This window comes from Corvus brachyrhynchos, unplaced genomic scaffold, assembly GCF_000691975.1.
Source record: "Corvus brachyrhynchos isolate BGI_N302 unplaced genomic scaffold, ASM69197v1 scaffold100, whole genome shotgun sequence".
In the NCBI taxonomy this organism is placed as follows: domain Eukaryota; kingdom Metazoa; phylum Chordata; class Aves; order Passeriformes; family Corvidae; genus Corvus; species Corvus brachyrhynchos.
Window position 1 is genome coordinate 278703 of NW_008236230.1, and position 20195 is coordinate 298897.

Sequence of the window (20195 nt, forward strand, 5' to 3'; positions counted from 1 at the left end):
CTTGCATGTTTTAGATTGAATCTTGGATGTTGTCAGCATTTCAGCAGCTTGTGCACTAAAATTCAATACAGGATGTTATTAAAGAGACGTATCACCCATTACTTGTTTCATGGGCTGCATTTTGTTCATTGCTTTACCGTTTTTTTTCTAAGTGCTTTGAAGAAGAACATTTCCTTTTTGCCTTTGGTCTTGTGTTGAGAGACTCTTAAAAAAAGATTGTCATTTGAGAGAAAGTAGACTGAAAGAATATTACTTTACCTACCGAGATAAGGAGTGGGGGCATCATCACTAAGATCTTTTTACCAAAACTGTCACAAATGATGATGAAGCACAATGTTTTCAGCTGCACACTTCTAAGGTGAAGGTTCAAGTACATCTTTCCAGCATGAGGCAAACATTGCTTCTGCTCCTTTGGTTAGTGTTTCAAGGCTGTTTTCTTCATTAAAGATTTTATTCTTAATGTCTTTGCCCTACTTGGCTTTTTAAAGAAAATTTAATTTAAAGGAAACTGTCCTCAAGGAATCCAAACATAGTTTTCTGCCCGGGGAACTTATGATTCACCAGGGTGAAGACACCAGAGTCTTCGAGCTGGCCAAAGAAAACAAGAGAAGGCATGTGGCCTACATGAACTAGAACTTAATTACTGGAACAAAGAAACTGGCAAATCCAGGTCCATGCCCAAGTCTCTTGAAGAAACTCCGACGTGAATAATTGCCTAGACTTTTGCTAAAACACCTTTTCCATGTTGGAGGCCAGCCAGGCAGCCCAACTCCTACTTTCTGCCTGTTAAAATTTAGCTCTTTGCAGAGTCGTGTTTCCCAATTAAGTTCTTCTCAGCTTTTCAGTGGTGAGGTTTCAATCAACTTCCATCAGGCTTTGGAAGGAGGGTCTTTGAACACCCGAGGCAATCTTAACCTAGTGCTCTGTTTCAGCTCATTAATCTGTTTTGTACTTCTGAGAGAGAAGAAATGCATTCTCATACAATGTAGTTTTGTCTTCCCAGGCGAGCTTTTGAGAAGCTTCCAGCATCCATAAAGTAAGAACTGCATAATGTGGATGGCTCAAGCCACTTCTCTGTAGTTTCCCACACCAGATCATAGCATAGCCTATCCCTAAAATCCATGACTGAGTCTTACCTCATTGTCTTGAAAGCTGCACATCTAATTGAGGAGATCAATGCGTGCTTTACAGTGTTTTTACTTGTAGATCTAAATACAATTACATGTAAGAAATGTGCTTAACTAATAATTGCAGTAAAGCCCGTATACAGATCTTACATTTAGCTGATAACAGATGTAATTATACATTTGTGTGTTTTATAGGTCAGGGCTTTCTACTTCAGTTCCAAATTAGGAATATTTAATGAATTTTAAAACTATACAGTGACAAGTGAGATGTTTGCTGCCATGGGGAAAAATACACCTGAGCTTTACCACTTGGCTGCTGTTGACACCTCTCAGGAACATTTTTTTTTCCCCCTTTACAGCAGCTAGACAAGCAGGGGTTCTTGAGTGGGGTTAGAAAATTGTTTTGGAGCTGAAGGGTACATTGCAAATCTCTGTATGGTTTTTAAGAATGTAGAAGATGAAAGGCACCTGGGTTTCTTGGAATAATCTTTTAAGTCTGCTCCCTCTATTGACAGCTTGTTGTGTATAAGCCTTTTCAGTTTGAGTATCTAGAGCTAGTTCTAAAGACTCAGGTAGTTTAGTTTACCTAACTCTAGTCTGTTTTAGGTATTTTGCTCCCAGTGACGCAATGGAAAGATTTTTCTGGATCCTTATAGTCTATTTGGGCAGAAAACTCCTCTTATTCTAAATTTAATCAGCTTCCATTGGATCACGCATTGGTGTAAATAAGATTTCTCTTTACCAGAAATTTACCTACATAATATAACTTCATAATCTTACCTGTTTTATGCCAGAATGGGTACAACACCTCACCAAAAGAAACAAGGTGGCTTCCTGTTTTGCTTTTCACTCCTCTCCTCACCTTTCCAGCACTGGTGAAGGAGGGAATGCTCTTCTTCCACAGTGGCAAGAGCAGAGAGTGTCATCTATTCTCTCTCCCTGTCATAGGAATGACAGCTGCCTTTCTTCTTTCCTCATGACCAGCAAGCCTCTTTCTCCTCGCCAGAGAGAGGATATTTATATGAAATGTTGTCCTGGGACTGTAGGAACACAACCTGTAAGAAAAGGGGTGATCTGTGGCAATTGTCATGAGTCCTACCATTGTATATGCATCTGCCTGGTCTGCAGCATCTACAGAGTAAGAAAACAATCAATTTTCACTTATTTTTTTCTTCTGGATGGGCTAGTGCTCTTGTACAACTGCAGAATGCAAGGAGTATTCAACAGCATCTAGGAAGTGGGGGTTACATGCACCTTCTTCCTGTGAAACAATCCTGCTTTTCATTACAGTAACATACCAAAGGTGAAAATGTAATTATTTCAGTGTAAATTTTCATTTGTTTGTTCACTTTTATTAAGAAACTCTGAAGGCATGTAACTCTGAAGATAGCCAAATGAAAAGGCTTTAAATTTCTGTAAGTTTCAGGAATCATACCTGAGAGAGCCATAACACTTATTCCTAAATACTGCAGTGGAACATCATGAATTCAGGCATTTGGGGACTAAGATCTATCCATCAGATATTTAATGCTTTGTGCCATTTACAGCATGATGGGTGCTGGTTTTGGTGGGTGTTCTTCAGAAATAGTATGTATAATAGGAGGAAATTAGCAATTTGGCAGAAAACAACACAGAAATGATAAAAACTTTGAAAAAGCATGTGCAAATATAGGCATTGTTCAGAGGGCACCACCAGCACAAGCAGTAGCTTCTTAACATTTAGCTAACTGAGGTGTGTGTGCAGGCTGGTGAGGTCTGGGGCAGTGCTTCTCTTGCCAAACGCACGAGCAAGAGAGCAGCACTGAAATCACCAGGCCAAATTCTACCTCAGATTCATGTGTTCAGCTCTTGGTGACTTTAACTTCAGATATGTTTCTGTATCTGCAGATATTCTTTGACAGGCATAAGAGGAATTTTGCATAATCTTGCTGGGAAGTCCTGGTATGCTTGTAAGAATTTCACTTCATATTTACAGCCCCATCCTACTCTTTTATATTTCAGTGAAAGCAAGATTTTTTCATAGCCCTAATTCAGCAAATCACTTCAGTGTGAACCTAATTTTACCCAAGGAGCCAAAACTCACTTTAATAATACTTACCTTTCTTTCCTTTTCTTTTTTTTTTCCAGTAAGCAAGGCCAGTTTTTAAGTGCTGTGTGTAGAAGTACACTAGCTAGGAATAAATGTCTCTCTAAACAATAGCTTCTTTAAAATACTTATTTCTTTAAGTGTGGTATTCCCATTAGAGGTCCAGCTTTCCTGGTATAACTAGAAATTTCACGTCTGGTATGAAAAGTAGTTTTATAGGTTTCATAGGGATGAGGTAAAACTAACTGTTTTAAAAGGAACATTAAGTACAAGGTGACATGTATAAATTGCCTTAGAAATGTTAAATAATAAGATTTTTTTTTAAATGTGCAGCATAAAAATTATAGAGGTTAAACTTGTAGGTGCAGTCTTTTTATCATAAGCATTGTAAAACTAAAAGAATTCACATGCAGTAAAAACCATTTTCCTTTTTACCTATAATATATTTCCCCTTTATAGTAATTCAATTTAAGTGTTGGCTAACCAAGGAATGACCTTCCCAAAATAAATCACTTTTCATGCTTTTCGGTATTCATTAATCTGATGTTATTGTAATATACAGGAAATGATTGAATTTTAACATTTTAAATGTATTTGAAATCCATGCACAGAAAAGTTAATGATAGTGGTACGTGTTTGCTGTCTACATGGTGATAACACCAACTGGGTGATTTTTATCTTGATTTTTGCTGACTGGAGTTGATTTCTTATTAAAAGGGCAAAGATAAGCTACTTTAACTCAACAAAAAATCAGTTTCTTATTATAGGCCTAGTAAACCTCAGCATTGTAGAGAAAGATTTTGTATAGTATGATTTTATCTATCAAATAAGCCTTCACAAATGTCAAGGATTCATCCAATTTAAACTCACTGGATAAAAGAGATCTGTTTTCCCTAATTGCTTGAAAAGTACCTAGCAGTAATAGGATAAGACAGCGTAGGTGACTAGCCAATTACTTAGTTTAAGCTATTTACATCAATCCATATGCTATAAATTATGTCTAAACCCTCCTGCACTTCTGTAAAAGTGAATAAAATCATTTAAGTTTATTTTGAATACAAGATCAGATATGGTATGCTGAGTGACACTTAAAAAGAATGAAACAGTAACCATAGCTTATTTTCTGAAGCAATCTTGACACTAATGCTAAATTACAGCTTGGAAACATCTAGCATTTTTACCTTTATGAGAAAAGGCTTTTTACATATTTAACATAATTCTAGGGAAAATATACTGGAATTATGTATAAAGATATGTACACTGTAACCAAAGGGCATTTATATTCCCCAGTAGAATACTTACAACAATTTTATTGCCATTTGGTGTCATTTTCTAACAGATATAAAATACAGCCAGTAAACAAACTAGACTTTAGATTTAAGCTGACAGCTGTTCCTTCAGAAGCAATATTCAGATATTTAATCTTAAGAATACTGAATATTTTACAATTGTTTGAGCAAACTATACTTCTAGCATGTGAAGGACCGCATGCTTTTATATACAGTTCTTGGATCTGATAATGACACTAAAAAACAACCTTAGAATAATCTACACATTTGTTGCTCTCATATATTCCCTGGGCAAATCAACAAATTGCCTCATGTTTTATTCTTAATTCCACAAATTCTTTTTTTATACACAATGTTGCTATGAATATTGGGCCCTATTTTTTTCCCATGTGTGTATAAGCCATGCAGTTGACTCCAGCACAGTTTATGCCTATATGTGAGTGCAGCTTTTTCTGGCCCTAATTTCATTAAGGGAATAATTTGGCCACGTTTACTGCAAAAGCCCCACATGCTGTTTTCATAAAGAGTCTCACTTCAGTGGTCATTAGAGGTTTATGGAGGAGAGAAAGAGGGAGGATTGCTTCAGCTCAGTACCTGAGGCTGGTACACTACTTCATGACTTCATCCTCATCTCACCAGAGGGAACAGCACAGCTCTGGCTTTTCTGTAAGCTGGGTCAGCTGTAGGGAGTGGATGAGGACTTTTTGGCTGGGGCAGAGGCTGGGCAAAGGTAATTACTTGGTGTAAACTGACCCACTTTGGCTGGCTTCAGCAGCATCATGTCAGGTCAACCACAAACATGGCCAGTTTAAACCAACCATGAGCTGGTCTCCTGGAAATCCCTATAAAAGCAAGGATTAACAGCAAAGGTTTGTCCTACAGAAGAGTGATTAATGCATGCAGGTGTGTACATACTCCTGGGCTGAATAGGCTTTACCACATGCTGCCTGCCTAATTCTGAGGGTTAATCCTGTCCAATTGAAAACAAGCAATACTTTGCAACTGCATTCAGTGGGAGAATGATCTCTCTCAACATGCACTGAGGTTCAGTTGGGAATCATACATTTTACCAAGTCAGCTAAGGGATACTGCCATGGACATAGGCAATCGGATCAGTACAGCCTGCAAACTTACAGCCCTTTTGTTCAGTGTCATGGCAATAGAGCTGGTTTCACTGCAAATAAGAAGTAAACCAGGCTGTTTTAAGTTACTGTTACCAGTATATATTTCTCCTTTAATGTTATAATTCAATTAAAGATAATTAGTTTAAGAAATAAATTAGTTGTCCAGGCAGCGCTTTCCATCCCCCCGAAAAGATGAGAACAAGGAAAAGAGATTTCCTGGAGAAATCTTGTGCTTGTATGCTTTGTTCTTAAATTGATCCAGCTCATCTCACATGTAAACCCTGTCCTGAAATGGACACAGTCTGTTGCTCCTTGCCCTTGTGGAGGGTAAGCCAATCCATCTGCTGCAGATGAAGTGGATGAGCACAACGTGTCTCAGCTGAGCAGAAGTTATTTCTCCATATCTTCTGTTTCATGTTGTTTTCTCTGTCAAGCACAAGATTAGGTCTTTGTCTTTTTTTCAGTAAATTGTGGTATAGTTTTAAATGGAAGCCGTGTCTATTAATTGTTAATCTATTATCAACTGCAGTCAAGACTATGTTGCAACAGGATGGAAATGCAGGAGGCAGCCTTGCAGCATGTGGCCATTTCCCCCTGCCCTAGTGTTCTACAGATCTCAGGTTTTATATACTCTGTACCCCAGAAAGTCACAAAGTCATGTGGAAAAAGATTTATTTCCTTCAAGTGGCCATGTCCTGCTTATGTATGGTGGTGTCTGTGCTCTGATAGGAGAACTAGGAAAGGAATGAGACAGGTCCACTACTGGACCTTGTCAGCAGGACTCACTGGCTTTCAGATAACCGAAAAATTATGGAAATGCCAGAACTACAGCATTATAGCCTTGTTCTGTATATGAATATTCAATTTTAAATTATACTTGCTTCTTTTTTACTTGCAGAGAATGTAGGGTGAGGAGCAAGGGTTATCTACTTAATCAACACATACTCAAATACATGATGTTCATGGAAATTTTCATTTATTTTTGCTTGGAGTCCTGAAGAGTTAGAACTGTTTCTGTCAGTTGTTCGCAGAAGGAATGGAAGCAAGTTCAAGCACACCCATTCAGTCTGAGCCAGCGCTCAAGGGGAAAATGCTGCCATAGCACTCTAGTTGTACTGTATAACAAACAGCAGTGATGATAATTAAGGGGTACTTTAAAAATGTTATTTTGTATTAAAAAATACCTCTTTCAGTTTCAACCCACTTTAAACACCAAGATTTGCTGTATTTTCAGTGATTTTCATGATGATCTTATGCTGCAAGGGCAGGACCACTGATTGTTGCAGAAGGTATTTTGTACTTTTAAATGCTTATAATCCTTATTCACCTATCACACAGTTTTACCTGAATCAGCAGTAAGATCTCTGAAGTCAAAGGATAATTGCCAAAACAGCATTAACTTATTTTATCTGAATAAAAAAATAACCTTTGAAAAAGTACCTTGCAGCTACACAGATTGACAAAATGCATCAATTATATTTTTGCTCACTTTATAATTACACTGCAGTAAATGCACAGTGAACTTTACTACATGGTTGATTAACCATAAGGTTACTGCTATTAAGTAACTCTCAGAAACAACAACTTGGACTTTAATTTAAGAACATAACTCTGCACAACGTCTGATCAAGTTTAAAAATCCTACATATCTATACAAGCTTCAATTTAAAGTACACAAGTAAACGATAGCGTTAATTGTAGCAAAGGTTCCTATTGCTTCAGTCAGACATGCTGGGTATGTGAACGATCAGGTTTGAAAGAGCTCTTGGTATGCGTTAACCAGCACCAAAGGAAAGGCTTTTACAGTGAACTCTTAAATGTCCCCTATATCCTCTTTTCTTTTGCATGGAAACAAGTCTTACAAAGAGTAAAGGCGGGAGCTGGGGTTGTGTAGCCTGGAGAAAAGGAGGCTCAGGGATGATCTTACCACTCTTTACAACTGCTTGAAAGGAGGTTGTAGCCAGGTGGGGGTTGGTCTCTTCTGCCAGGTAACAAGCAACAGGACAAAAGGAAATGGATTGGATATTAGGAAAAATTTCTTGACAGCCTGAAAGGGTTTTCAAGGACTGGAACAGGCTGCCCAGAAAAGTGGTTGAGTCACCATCCCTGGAGGCATTTAAAGGGCATGTGGATGTGGCACTGGAGAACATGGTTTAGTGGTGGACTTGGCAGTATTAGGCTTATGGCTGCACCCAATGATCTTAAAGGTCTTTTCCAAATCTACCTAAATGATTCTATAAAATGAAATTAGTTTTCCAGCTTCTGGGGAATTAGGGTTGCAACTCCAGGTATACATTGGTGATATTTCCACAAATTTTTCTCAGATTATTGCAACTGGAAAAATATTTCTGTTTCTATTAGCTCACTGATGCTGTAGGCCTCCTTTATATCTCCTATAATGCAAAACTGTTGCTATGAAGTCCTGCCATGATGTTGTATCTCTTTTTGACCTGCTCTGATGATTGTTTATGCCATGAGAGAAACAGCTTTGGACAACCTAAAACTGGACTATCTCCTAGTTTGAAAGAATAAAACTAAAAAGAAAGTGGCAGCTGTTCTGTGTAAGTGGTATCTAGGTGAGAAGAAAGAATAGTCTGGTACAGAGAAACTTGCCTAGGCGGTAGGATACACAAGACCACTCCAATATTTAGTCTCAGCTTTTCATGTGAGGTGGGGAATATCTGCTACGTTGCCTGTTTCCCTCTGTTCCTGAGGTAACAGCACTTGCTAGCTTCACAGTGTATCAAAACCAGAAATACAATAAAGATTGTAAGATGCTTCAACAGACAGATAATAAGAATACACAAAAAAATACAATAGAAATTAGAGGTTATTCCCTTACACATATCTGTGTTTGTAAAATTTATTATAGCTGTGCTAAACTAGATTGAGAATAGCAAAATTCTTTAAAACATTAGTGTATTACTGGATCAACCTGCTTTTTCATGCTAACATTTGAGTAACAGCAGCTAGAAAGAGCTGAGCTCAGTTACTTCTCAGCGTCTGAAATTTGATTTCTACTCAAATTCATCTGAGAAAAATTTCTCTTACATGGGCATTCCAAAACATGAAAACAATTGGAGTCAGGTCACTCTTGTGCAAAATGCCACCCACATGACACAAGCTGGGGATCTGACATGTGATGTGGTATCTGATGCAGTGCCTTGGCTTTATAACCAATTTCCAGTCCTATAACATCATCTCCTCCTCATGGCTATGATTCCTCTTTGAGTGTATATTCTTTATTCACTCAAATCTTCTCCATGTGTCAAGAACATCAGAAGAAGAAATTATGAAAAGCAATGGGCGTAAAAATCCCCATTTGACTGTTTTACTAAAGCATTTAGAGTGAGAAAAATTAGGGGAATTCACATTTCACATGTGTTTAAATTGTTAATCTCACTGCTCTATCTGTGTTAGTGAATACATTTACAGTAAGTTTTACTTTATAATATTTTGGCAGAACTGTTAGAAAAATTGTTATAAGCCCAGGAGTGGAACTGAACCATGAAAGCTAAACTGTAAGCTGCTGCAAAGCTGGGTTATTAGTATGACAGAATAAAATTTCACACTCATGAAAACTTCTAAGCTGTAATATTTTGAAAGCAAGAAGAGAGGGGTGGGGAAGGGTACTCAAAGTCATCTGTGTACCCTCTGATATTTCACTGAACGCTGCCATAATAATATGTTGGTTTTGTCTGTTCTGTTTTTCAGGCATTTGGTGATATTAGTGAGGAAAGTCTTTTGTGTAATGAAGTGAGCACAGACCAGGAGAGCATAAGGGAGAAGGACAGTGTGCTGCGTACATCTACATGTATCAAGCTGAGGGAGAGGAAAAAGAGTACAGCAAGGTGGCAAGGTATTATTTTCAGTTTTTGTGCCTGGCTGAAAAACAATCCTGATACCTAAATATAAAATGATAGGAGGGATAGAAAAAAGAAAATAATTTTAAAACACAGTTTCTTTTGGGAAGGCTAGGGTGCTATCAGGGAGAGCTGAAATTTCACAGCTGTGTTTTCCAATGTGTCTTCTTCACCCCTGGGTAGTTGCAAAAGTCAGCTGTTGCAAAAGTCCTGAAGGCTGAAGTGCTGTCCTTTACCCAAACAGTCTCACACTTTCCATTCAGAATCTCAACACAGTAATGCAATCCAGAGCGATCTAACTTAGACAAGGACCAGCATTTAAAGTATGCTAGGGGCAGGCTTAAATCAGTTATTGTATATATATTTAGGTATGTTTCCGGACATATTGGTCTAAGTGCAAAAGTCCCAATCTCTCAGACATTTATTGTGTTTTCTACTGTGTAGTGAGAGCCACTGGCCCCCTCACAGTGCCTAGAGAAGTATATGCAGAGTGGAACATCTGTGTCAAGTTTTCAGTGAAGTTGCTCCTGACCAAAGGTAGTATCAGGGTCTTTGATGACAGAGCGCTACAGAACACGCTGGGTGTCCTTAGGCATCACTGTTATTGTGAGATATCAATTTCCTCTTGTTCTTTATCCAGGCTTGTTGTACCTGGCTGCACAAGATCTCTGCACTCAGCTGAGTCCTATCACTGTCAGTTTTCTAACGCCCTCTAAGAAGTAAATTTCAGTTAAAAGCACCTTATGTTACTTTTAAATTCACAGTAATCTTGTTTGGTAACAGAGGAACCTTGGAAAGTTCATATGAGCACAAAAGACACTTTTTTTGAGGAAAACTGGTAAATTTAGTGTATGGGCTCTTGCTCCTATATCCCTTTTGTTGGGGGAGGGAGGTCATACACTGTCATTGGTGTCTTTGCATCATCTCTTTCTATACATCCTTTTTTCTAGTCTTCAGGAAATCCCATTGTCTCTGACAAGAGCTAGTTCCTGCAGTAACACATGGTCCGTGGAGTTGTTTACATCGTGATCCACATCCATGGTATCGCTACTGCCTGATAGGATTTATGTTTCTGACGGCCACATCTCTGCCCATGCAGTGTTGTCCTGTGAATGCTCCCTTCGTAGCTCCTCTGTGGCTTCAACAAGTGTGCAGTGTGGTGAACTCACGGGATCAGATCACGGATTGGATCATGCAAACATAATTATTTCCTATGACTTTTTTTTCCCTTCCCAGCTGTGGGACATTCCTAGATTTCTCAGGTTTACTTGCTGCTGCTTTTTCAGCTTTGCTTGTACCTGTTAGCTGTGGTGGAGAAAATGTTGCTGATTTGTTTTTCAAGTTTCATGACTAAAACATTGACAGTGTTTTCAGTAATTGTTCAAAGCACAATGCTATTGTAATTGCAAGACTGTGAGAATGCCCAGAAGAGGAGCAATGATGGCTTCATCTACCAGTTCTGTAGCCAAGTCCCAACATGCTGCAAAATTTACAAGATCCGAGAGACCGTTTTTGCTGAGGTTTTCGTGGTGGCCATACCTGCTTCCCTGTGAGCTACAGCAGCTTAAAGCAACCTGGAGGTTATGTTTGTGCTTTCTTAGTAGTATTAAAGTTAGAACCAGGCAGTTCTCTTTATTTAGAACCAATCAGTGCCTATTCTATTTGGCTCCATACAAATGTATCAGAAACTGTCCATGTCCCAAAGGCAGGAACTATGAGAGATAACAGAGGAAGGTGGGAAGGGGAACACAGGCAAGAAAGCGAAATCATTCACTCAAGGCCATCAAAGTCAGAGGCAAAGAGAGAAATACAGGGCAGACTGTCAGCATCCTGATTCAGTCTTCCCTTTTGGTCCTGAAAATGAAGCTGGAAATGGGAAGAAATTTACCTTACTGCTATTTTGAATCATTTATGTAGAATTCTGTAATCAATTAACATAGCAATCAGTGACATTTTTCTAGCATGTTATGATTTTCTGTTGTCCCTTTGTTCACACTGGTATGGTAAAACTTTTTCAAATGCATTTGCCTTTGTAAGATCTTACCCAATATCTTGAGCACTGTTGATTAATAGTATTACTTTTATCTATAGTTCTCATCCACCTGAATAAATATTAAATGACCTTAGGTAGTAATCTAAAGGTTTAAATGTCACTCCTGAGCACAGTTTTAATTTGGGTGTGCATGGTTTGGTTTCCACTTCGTGTTGTTTTTTTTTCCAGTTTGTGTGCATGTGCATGTGTGTGATTATTTTATGACTTACACCCAGATAGAAGTGGTATTAAAAAGCTTCTGAATATCTACAGGAATTTATGTGATTTTTTTGGCTTTTATTGCATAAGATATTACTTGGATAACTTCTCTCTCTCATAACAGCCTTTTAATGTTTGCTTTGTCTGTTGACACTTTAAACTTTTCTGCATAACATTGGAAGAGAAACTAACTGAAGAGAAGCCACCCTGTAACCTATTGCAGTTTCTGAGTAACAGTACCAAGATGCTGTGGGCAGCATCTTACAATGTGCATCTCCTTGGCCTCAGTTTTGCCGTTCAACATGACTGACTATAATGGTAAAAATCCCTTTGGGCTATATTATACCCTGGGTTTCTCACCACTGAGTTAAGATATCTCAGTCTGGTTCTGTGAGATTTTGACTTCAGTGTTGGTAATACAGTGTTGGAATTTAGTCTGATTGGTAGGACTGACTTTATGTGTGGAACCATGGAACCACCATAGCTTGATTCTGATAGGACTGTGTTGATTTTTCTAACAAATGTGGATCTAGTACTGAAACTTTGTTCAGCATGAAGGACTTGACTGACTACTTTTGTTCCTCCAGTTATATTGGAATGTCTCCATTGACTTTCATTTGATCTAGGATGTACAGTTCTGTACATTACATATTTGTGAAAGCTGAATTTAAACTATGTTTAAATATTAGGTAAATTTACCTAAATTTTTTTTTAAATGTAGCATCTTACCTATTAATATTGATTACTTGCATCCTATGAGTTCCCATGTTTGTTGGTCAATATGCAGTGGGTGGTATTGGCTTTGAAATTGTTTTCTGAAGTGCTCTTATCAGCAGCATCATCCATAATGCTCAGTTATAGCTGGATAGTAATTGCCTGTCTACGCAGTGTTCCTTTGCAACAATTTTCTCCTGTGTAGCTATATATATGTAGTCATTACTGAAAAGTGTAAATAAAGAATCCTTTTAGTGGTGTAGTTTCCCTGGGTACCTACTGTGCTCTTATTATCTAAAACATACTCCCCATCTGTAGTTCTGTTCTATTAAAGGATAAAGACATAACTATGAATTAAAAATTAAAATGCTTGTTGTAGATTGGAGAGCAGGGTCTATTAGAATATATCTGGAGCTAGGCTCACAGTACAGTAGATAGATTACACTGAGCACCAGTTAAGCAAGGGGATGAAAAATGAGTGATTTTCATCATTTAGTTAAATATAGTGCTAAGTGGTATGTGCTAGCATTAAATGCAAATTACTTAGCACTTCACCAATCACAGCATGAGAGTATTCCATTGGAAACAGTATTTTCAGTGATGCTCAGTCCTCAGTTTTATTAAATAAATCCACTGTAATGCTTAAGGAAGCAGTTAGAAGATGTATTGCTATGATAATAAAAAGATTGAAAATGTAAAAGTAAAGAGAAGTAGTACCTCATTTTAATAAACGTGCTAAGAAATCCTCCCTCTCTCTTAACAACAAAACTCCAAAGTACTGGTAGATCTATAATTTCCTGTACTTTCTTTAGGTCTTCCTTTCTTACTAATGAATATGACCTTTCCTTTTTTTTTTCTTCTTTATAATGACATTTTTTTTTCTCATAAATCTGCTGCCATGTCACCGAACATTTTGATGAGCTTTTCTGATTCCCTCTTATATCTCCTTGATAGGATATTATTATCCAGTAATCTAAAGATGGGGAGCCTGATCTTCAGCAAAGGTACTTCTTGGCTGCTCAAAGACAATGGAGATGTGAGAATTTACAGCACAAGAGGTTTTGACATTGAGGGCTACCTTTGTATCACGTAGCAACATTTTTTCCTCCATGGCAATGGGTGTTGGAAGACAATCAAATCTGTTGTCTGAAGATGTGGAAGATGTGAGAAGTCATAAACATTTCTGAGTCTCAAACCATTCCTAAGCCACTGCCTCCTCCTAAACAGGAGTCACTTGTCAGGAGCTACACAACAAAATTCTTGGAAATGACACATGCAGGAGATGGTCCAAAGTCTGAACAACAGATGCATCTTCACTATCCAGATCAAAGGTTAGAAGGAGAGAAAATTACATTTCAGATATGAAAATTACAAGATCAATGAGCCTATGCATGAAGCTATTTTGAGACCTTCATTTTCCATGTAGTGTCATTCTTTGGGGAATTCAGTTTTGAGTTTCTCTTATGACTAAGTTTGAAAGCTGTTTTCTTTGTAAAGTGTATTGAGTTTGGCTGACATGGAGTTCATTTTCCCATGGCAGTCCTCACAGTGCTGTCCTTTTTATTGGCAGCTGGAAAGGTGCTGCTGCCATGCCAGTGTTATGGCCATTGCTGGGACACGCTCACATTCTCTCTCCAACATTCTCCCCCTCACCAGTAGGCTGGGGATGGGCAGCGAGATGGGAGGGGACACAGCCAAGACAGCTGACTAAAACAGACCAAAAGGGTATTCCATACCATATGGCACCTGCTCAGCACTAACAGCTAAGAGAAAGGAGGACAACAGGGTGGCATTCATTATTTATGACATTAGTGTTCCGGAGCAACTGCTGCAAGTACTGAAGCTCTGCTTCCTGAGAAGTGGCCAGACATTGCCTGCTGATGGGAATAAAATCTTTTGTTTCCCTTTGCTTCCAATTTATTGAACTACCTTTATCTTGACCCATGAGGGTTTTTTTTCCATCTTATTTTCTCCCCCCCATCCTGCTATGGAGCAGCTTGGTGGGCAACTGATGTCTAATCAAGGTCAACTCAGCAATAAAGAGAAACATATAGGAAGTGATGTAGTTAATCTGTTTTTACTACAAATGATGGGTGGAGGTGTTTTGAGTTTTCTTCTGGCCCTACATTTCTGGGGTTCTGTGGAAATTATGTGATCTTCCCAAAACAGGTACTCTTTCCACTTTTGCTTAATGTGTGCTTAACATTTTGGTGAAATCAATGTAGCGTTATACAGCAGAAGTCTTTCCATTAATAGTGTAGGATAATGATATTAGACCTGAAAGTAGTGTTTTGCAAAATATAGACCTATTTTAAAAAGTTTCCTTTGAAAAATAAAATGTATCATTTTTAAAAAATATATGTTAAAAAACAAGGCATTTAAGCAATGCTTTCTTCTCTTCATGCAGTAGATTTTTCATTCTCATTTCCCTGTCTTTTTCTACTTAAATATACACTCCAAAATTGGCCTTTTTTTTTCTGTTTTACTAGAACTTTATTCAAAGTACTTCCTTAAACCTTAAAACAACAGACCTTTTTTTTTTTTTACCAATAGAACCTTTCCTTCTCAAAATATTTGAGGACAGTATAATTAATGTAGTTTTTGAAACATAGAATTTCATTTTTCATTTTCCTGGCTGGCACGTAATGGTTCTGATGCATCTTTCCTGGGTATGCCAATCCTGTCATATACACTAATAGGAAATAATGACACAAGGTTGACTTAACTAGACATAATAGGGCATATTTCTAAAACATTCTGTGTGGGAGATATATGCACAGATCTTGCTACTTGTTAATGAAATTGGAAAACTTCTTCATCTGCACTACGACATATTTATAATGGCCTCCTACTTCAAAGGCATAGAGTCCTTACATAATAAAATAATAAAAATGAAAAAAAAATAAAGGATTTTTTTCTCTTCTTATTTCAGATGAATTTTAGAAATTCACCATTCACAGTGAATTTGGAGCAGCAGACAGCTGTGATTGTGTCTAAAATCTGTGCAAGAATATGCATGTATGTGTGTGCTCATGTGTACAGAATGAGAGGAGGACAGATTTCAGTGGCAAGGGCTCCGTATTTTAAACCTTTCAAAAGTTTAGTCTGTTGTTGATGCTGTTGAAGTCTTTATTTTCTATCTTGGAATAAAAAATCACTGTTAAAAGGCTTTTGTCTTTTTTCCACAGATATTATCTGTGAATATATTAGAGAGTCTCTGAACTATCAGACAACATGCATTACTTTTTTCATAATATCTTTCAAGTTAGAGAGGAAAAAGGCTAAATTTTTTAATTGTCTCAACACATGATTTTTTTCATTAACAAGTGGTGGACAGGAATGGGTTGCAGCCCCCTATTCTCCTCTTCTCCCCCTTCTCCCCCCTGCTCTTTTTCAAGCACTGAAAATCTTACCATGTTACATTGGCCTACCAAGAACACTTAAATGCTGACTTTTCACTATGAACTAATGGCCTTATGCACATGTATCTACCTTATCAGGGATGCAACATTTTACCTGAGTCTGGGGCTGAATGTATAAGGTGAAGGCTCGTCTCTGCCCCTCTGACAGCCTGAGGGATTTTAGAAACGGTGTCAAAAGAGCCAATACAGGCATGGCTTGGTCCAAAAGAAAACAGTGAGCCCAGATTGAGAGATGTTGCATTCAGGTTACTAATTTCTAGCTTTCCTCTTCTATCCTTGCTATTGTTGTGGACACATGCTCTCCTTTGAGCACAGCTGTGCCACCTGAAGAGATCATCTAGAGCTGCTTTTTCATGCAGGAGAAGCTCCCATGGGAGCTCCCTCACCCATTTCAGATTGAGCAGCAAATACCTTCTGCTCCAGCTGCTCAAGCTTCACGGGGCCACGTTTAGCCAAAGCAGGTGTGAGAGCATTCACACAAGCAACTCTACCAGCAGTTCTGAGTGCAGTCATCTCTGAGAGAAGGGTGGTGAGGACAGGTGGGAGTGATGCTGTCATTCCCTCATCCAACACAACTGTGACTGAAGCGGATTTCTGCCCCCTGTGAGTGTGTCTGGTTTAAAGGTTTGTTTGGAAATCCTGTGTTTCTTATTTGATTATGAATGTTGTGAGTGATAAGACAGACCTTGAGTTAGGAGTCCTTACAGACAGCCCACCGGCTGACGATGAGACATGGACTTTAATGCTCATTTTAGACTGAGATGAAAAAGAAAGCAGGAAGTGTGTGCATATTACATTACATAAAATGTAATTTATGAGCTTTTTTTATTATTATTCTCATTATCCTTTCAATTATATACTCTACTGCTGAGAAACTCAACCCGTGCCTAATTTACCACTCACGTACCTTGGGGTAAAAAATAGCACTAAAATGGGAGTTGCCAACCAGCTTCAGACTTAACAACACTGAAGAAGGAATGGAAGCCTCTGTATGTTCCCTGAACACAATGGACACCAGCCTTAAGAAGCAAATAGGATAGTAGTTTCCTCTAGTACCTGTGCCAGCTGCTCTGTGAAGCCATGCAAAATTCTGTGTGCTGGATAAGGAGTCGCATCCACCCTGCAGGCTGCAGACTTCCAAAGCCCACTCAACAGAGCCATATGCGGTCCCAGATTTTATGCTCCTGGGTAGGATGCAATACAAAGATGCTGCGATAGATACTGCTTTGGGTGAGGGACCCAGTCAGAGGAGTTCTCAAGGCTTCTGATCAGATGGGACATGAAGAGGAGAGAAAAGGGGCTTCATGCAAGGTCAGAGCTTTGTCAGCTAATACTGCAGTGTTTCTACCGGCTCTACAAGGTTCCAGAAAGGGGAGTGATTTGCCTGGGTAATTAGGTCAGGATTGTAGCAGTTTGGCTTCCTTTTATCCTTGTTATGTGGATAACTCAGATTTATTTTTTCTTCTCCATGGACTCAGCAGTACAATTTCAAAATTGACATGGTGCTTATCAGAAGTTAGTAATTGGATAGTGCAACCCATTTGTTTGATAAAGCTGAACTGTTCATTTTTGGTTTCTAAAAGCTAATAGGCATTGTTCCTTCTTTGACATTTGATTTTAATGGCTGTAATGTTGCTCCTGTCTCAACAGCTATATGTCTGGGTGTTTTCCTTGACTCCACGCTTCCTCTGCAGGAGACTGTTTTTAACACTTTAGCTTCTGGCAAATGTAGTAGTTTCCTCACTCCTCCATATGCTGCAATATCCCATAGAGTTGGCAAAGGCAAAGTGCTAGGATTCAGGGGTGAATTAAAGCTGAAAGCAGCGGCACAGGTTCTCCCAGGTCTGCATTGCTTTAGTTTATTCAGAAATAGTGTAATCATAAAAAAACCCCAACCCCCAAATCCTCTCCATTATAGTTTTGCACGAGCATCATCTTAGGAAAGATGGTTAGGTGAGGCAAAAGTTTGGTATAAAAAGGATGTGTAAAACTCCTCTGACTCATTTGCCACTGAAATGTGTTTTCTGAGGTACCACTTTTGTTACTATAGGACTGGGTTATTGCAGCTCCTTTTTCTCCGGCCTTTGAGGAAAATCAATTCATGAACTATGCAACACTGCTTCAAGGCTCTTTTTACGAGACTAGCCTAATCTACATATGGCATTGTCCCTACTTTACAGTCTTTTAATTGGCTACAAGCAGCTTACCATATTGATTGAAAAATTCTTCTTGTTACATTTAGAGCTATGGCTAATTATGATCTTTCTCTTCTCCTTGTCTTCTTGATTTGTAGTTCACATCTTCTCAGGAGCTCACTCTTCTCTTTCATCCTGGAGTCTCCTCTACTGGGTCTTATTCCCTCCCTGGTTTCATAAAACCTCATGGCTAAGCTGCTGGTGTTAGAAAGATACTGAATAAGATGAACCTGGAGCTCAATGGCAAATTCTGCTTTCTAAATAAATACTGGAAAGCTCTTGGTAGTATCATTACGTTATCTAAGATTGGTCGTTTAGAGAATATTTCAGTAGCAATATAGAAAATATAAACCAAAAAAAAAATCAACCCTAAATATTTTGTGTATGTTTTATGAGGGCTAAAGAGAGGTTACAGAGAAAAGGTCAGTCGGTAAATAAAATGCGTATTTCCTTACAGTGAAATACAGTAGAATCCTTACTCAAAGGGCTGTTAAAAACAATTGTCACTCTTGATAACTGTAAATGTGTAGCAAAGTTAATTCATCCACTTATTGTTATGGAAGGAATACCAAAAGAAAATGCTATGATAAAGTATTATTTTCCAAATATCTGACTGTAATAATTTCTCCTAGATGATCATCCAATGATCCATGAACTAATAACTCCTGCAAAAAATAAAAAAGTGTTAAATATTGCAGGACATCCATCTTATTTTTAAGACTGTTGCATCAAATTGCTGTACAATCCTCACTGCTGATGTAATCAATGGGAAATCCGTCTAAGCAAGAAAAATGTGAAATGGCATGCCACACTGTCATGAGTAAAGCTGATTGAAAAAATTCCACTTGACACCATGTCACAAACTGGGGGCAGAAATTTTAGCATAATTCAGGAACTCAAAAGAGAGCTATTCCAAGACCTGGAAAATGTCATCACTCTCTTTGGAGTAAAATGTGTGAATTTTTTTTATTGTTGCATTCGTTAGTATCCATATTTCCTTCTTTTGTGCCTTAGTTTACACATTTAATTTAAATGAGAGAAAATGTGTTCTGGCTGAATGTCATATACATGTTGTATATAACAGAACTATGATTAACTGTGTGATTAATTACCAGTTGCAACTAAACAATTCAGATGGATAGTTTCATTAAGAAAACAACATGGGGTCATTATAAGGTTCTGGTCGCTGCCCCAAGTCTTAGAAAAAAATATAGTTCTCTGAACCACCAATCTGAACTGGTGATAAAATATCCCAAGTAGGCTCACATTAAGCTGGATAATATGCAGGCTGCTTGATTTGTATTGAATATGTGTCTGGTGGCTGGAACCCACTGTAATGAACTAGCCCACAAATCACGGCTTAATGGGAATCTACTTATACATATTGCTTAATTAAAAGTTGTGAGCTTATTAACATGTGTCTTTGGCACTGAGCTTTGGGGATGTAATCTCTGTGCAAATAAGACTAGGTTGTAAAAGTTTTATAGATTGACAATGATATTAAATTCCATACCTTAATAACCCATCATTTTCTCAAAGTGTGGTTCCCATTCTGTATTTATTCAAAGCTGTGACAAATTGTTTGTTTGTAACCCTTTACTCCATAGGACTTTGTGTGCTTTCTTTATCTCAGAAATGGTATTCCTGATGTCTCTTCTACTTCTGTCCATTTTTTTTGGGTGTTGCTAGATTTCTGGCTGGCATACAAGCTCAGAGACTCTTTTTTTATTATAGAGGCACCCCATGGCACAACACTTTAGTTAGAATTGTGCCAGTGTTTCCATTATAAACCTCTGGTTTTATGGATTTATAACTTTACTGTAAAAATTTGCTTCAGGCTTAAACTTGGACTGGAAGTTCCAAGAGTGGGAGGGAACATTTTTTAACAATTAGAACAAAAATCTGCAGTATGTTGCTCTTGGTTACATGACTTTCTTCATTTCTGTATGGCTAGTTTCAGAAACCCTTCTGTCCAATTTTCTGTTCAATTATTTTTTTTTTTTTGGTCTGTATCACATTTATCTCAGCTAATTCCACTTCATGTTCATTACTGAATTGATATTACTTAAGGAAAAAAAAGGAATAAAGCAATCTCTTGAAATGCTTTAAAAACACAAACTCTTT

At 38.0% G+C, this 20195-nt stretch overlaps 1 protein-coding gene across 1 annotated transcript in view; it reads left to right on the forward strand.

Annotated features, from left to right (window-relative positions):
- LOC103624240 overlaps positions 1-20195 on the forward strand; it is a 185494-nt gene that overhangs the window by 150187 nt on the left and 15112 nt on the right. Inside the window, exon 20 of the mRNA XM_017746911.1 lies at positions 9341-9485. Within this exon, the coding sequence (XP_017602400.1) occupies positions 9341-9485 (145 nt within the window). The remainder of the gene's footprint in view (positions 1-9340; positions 9486-20195) is intronic.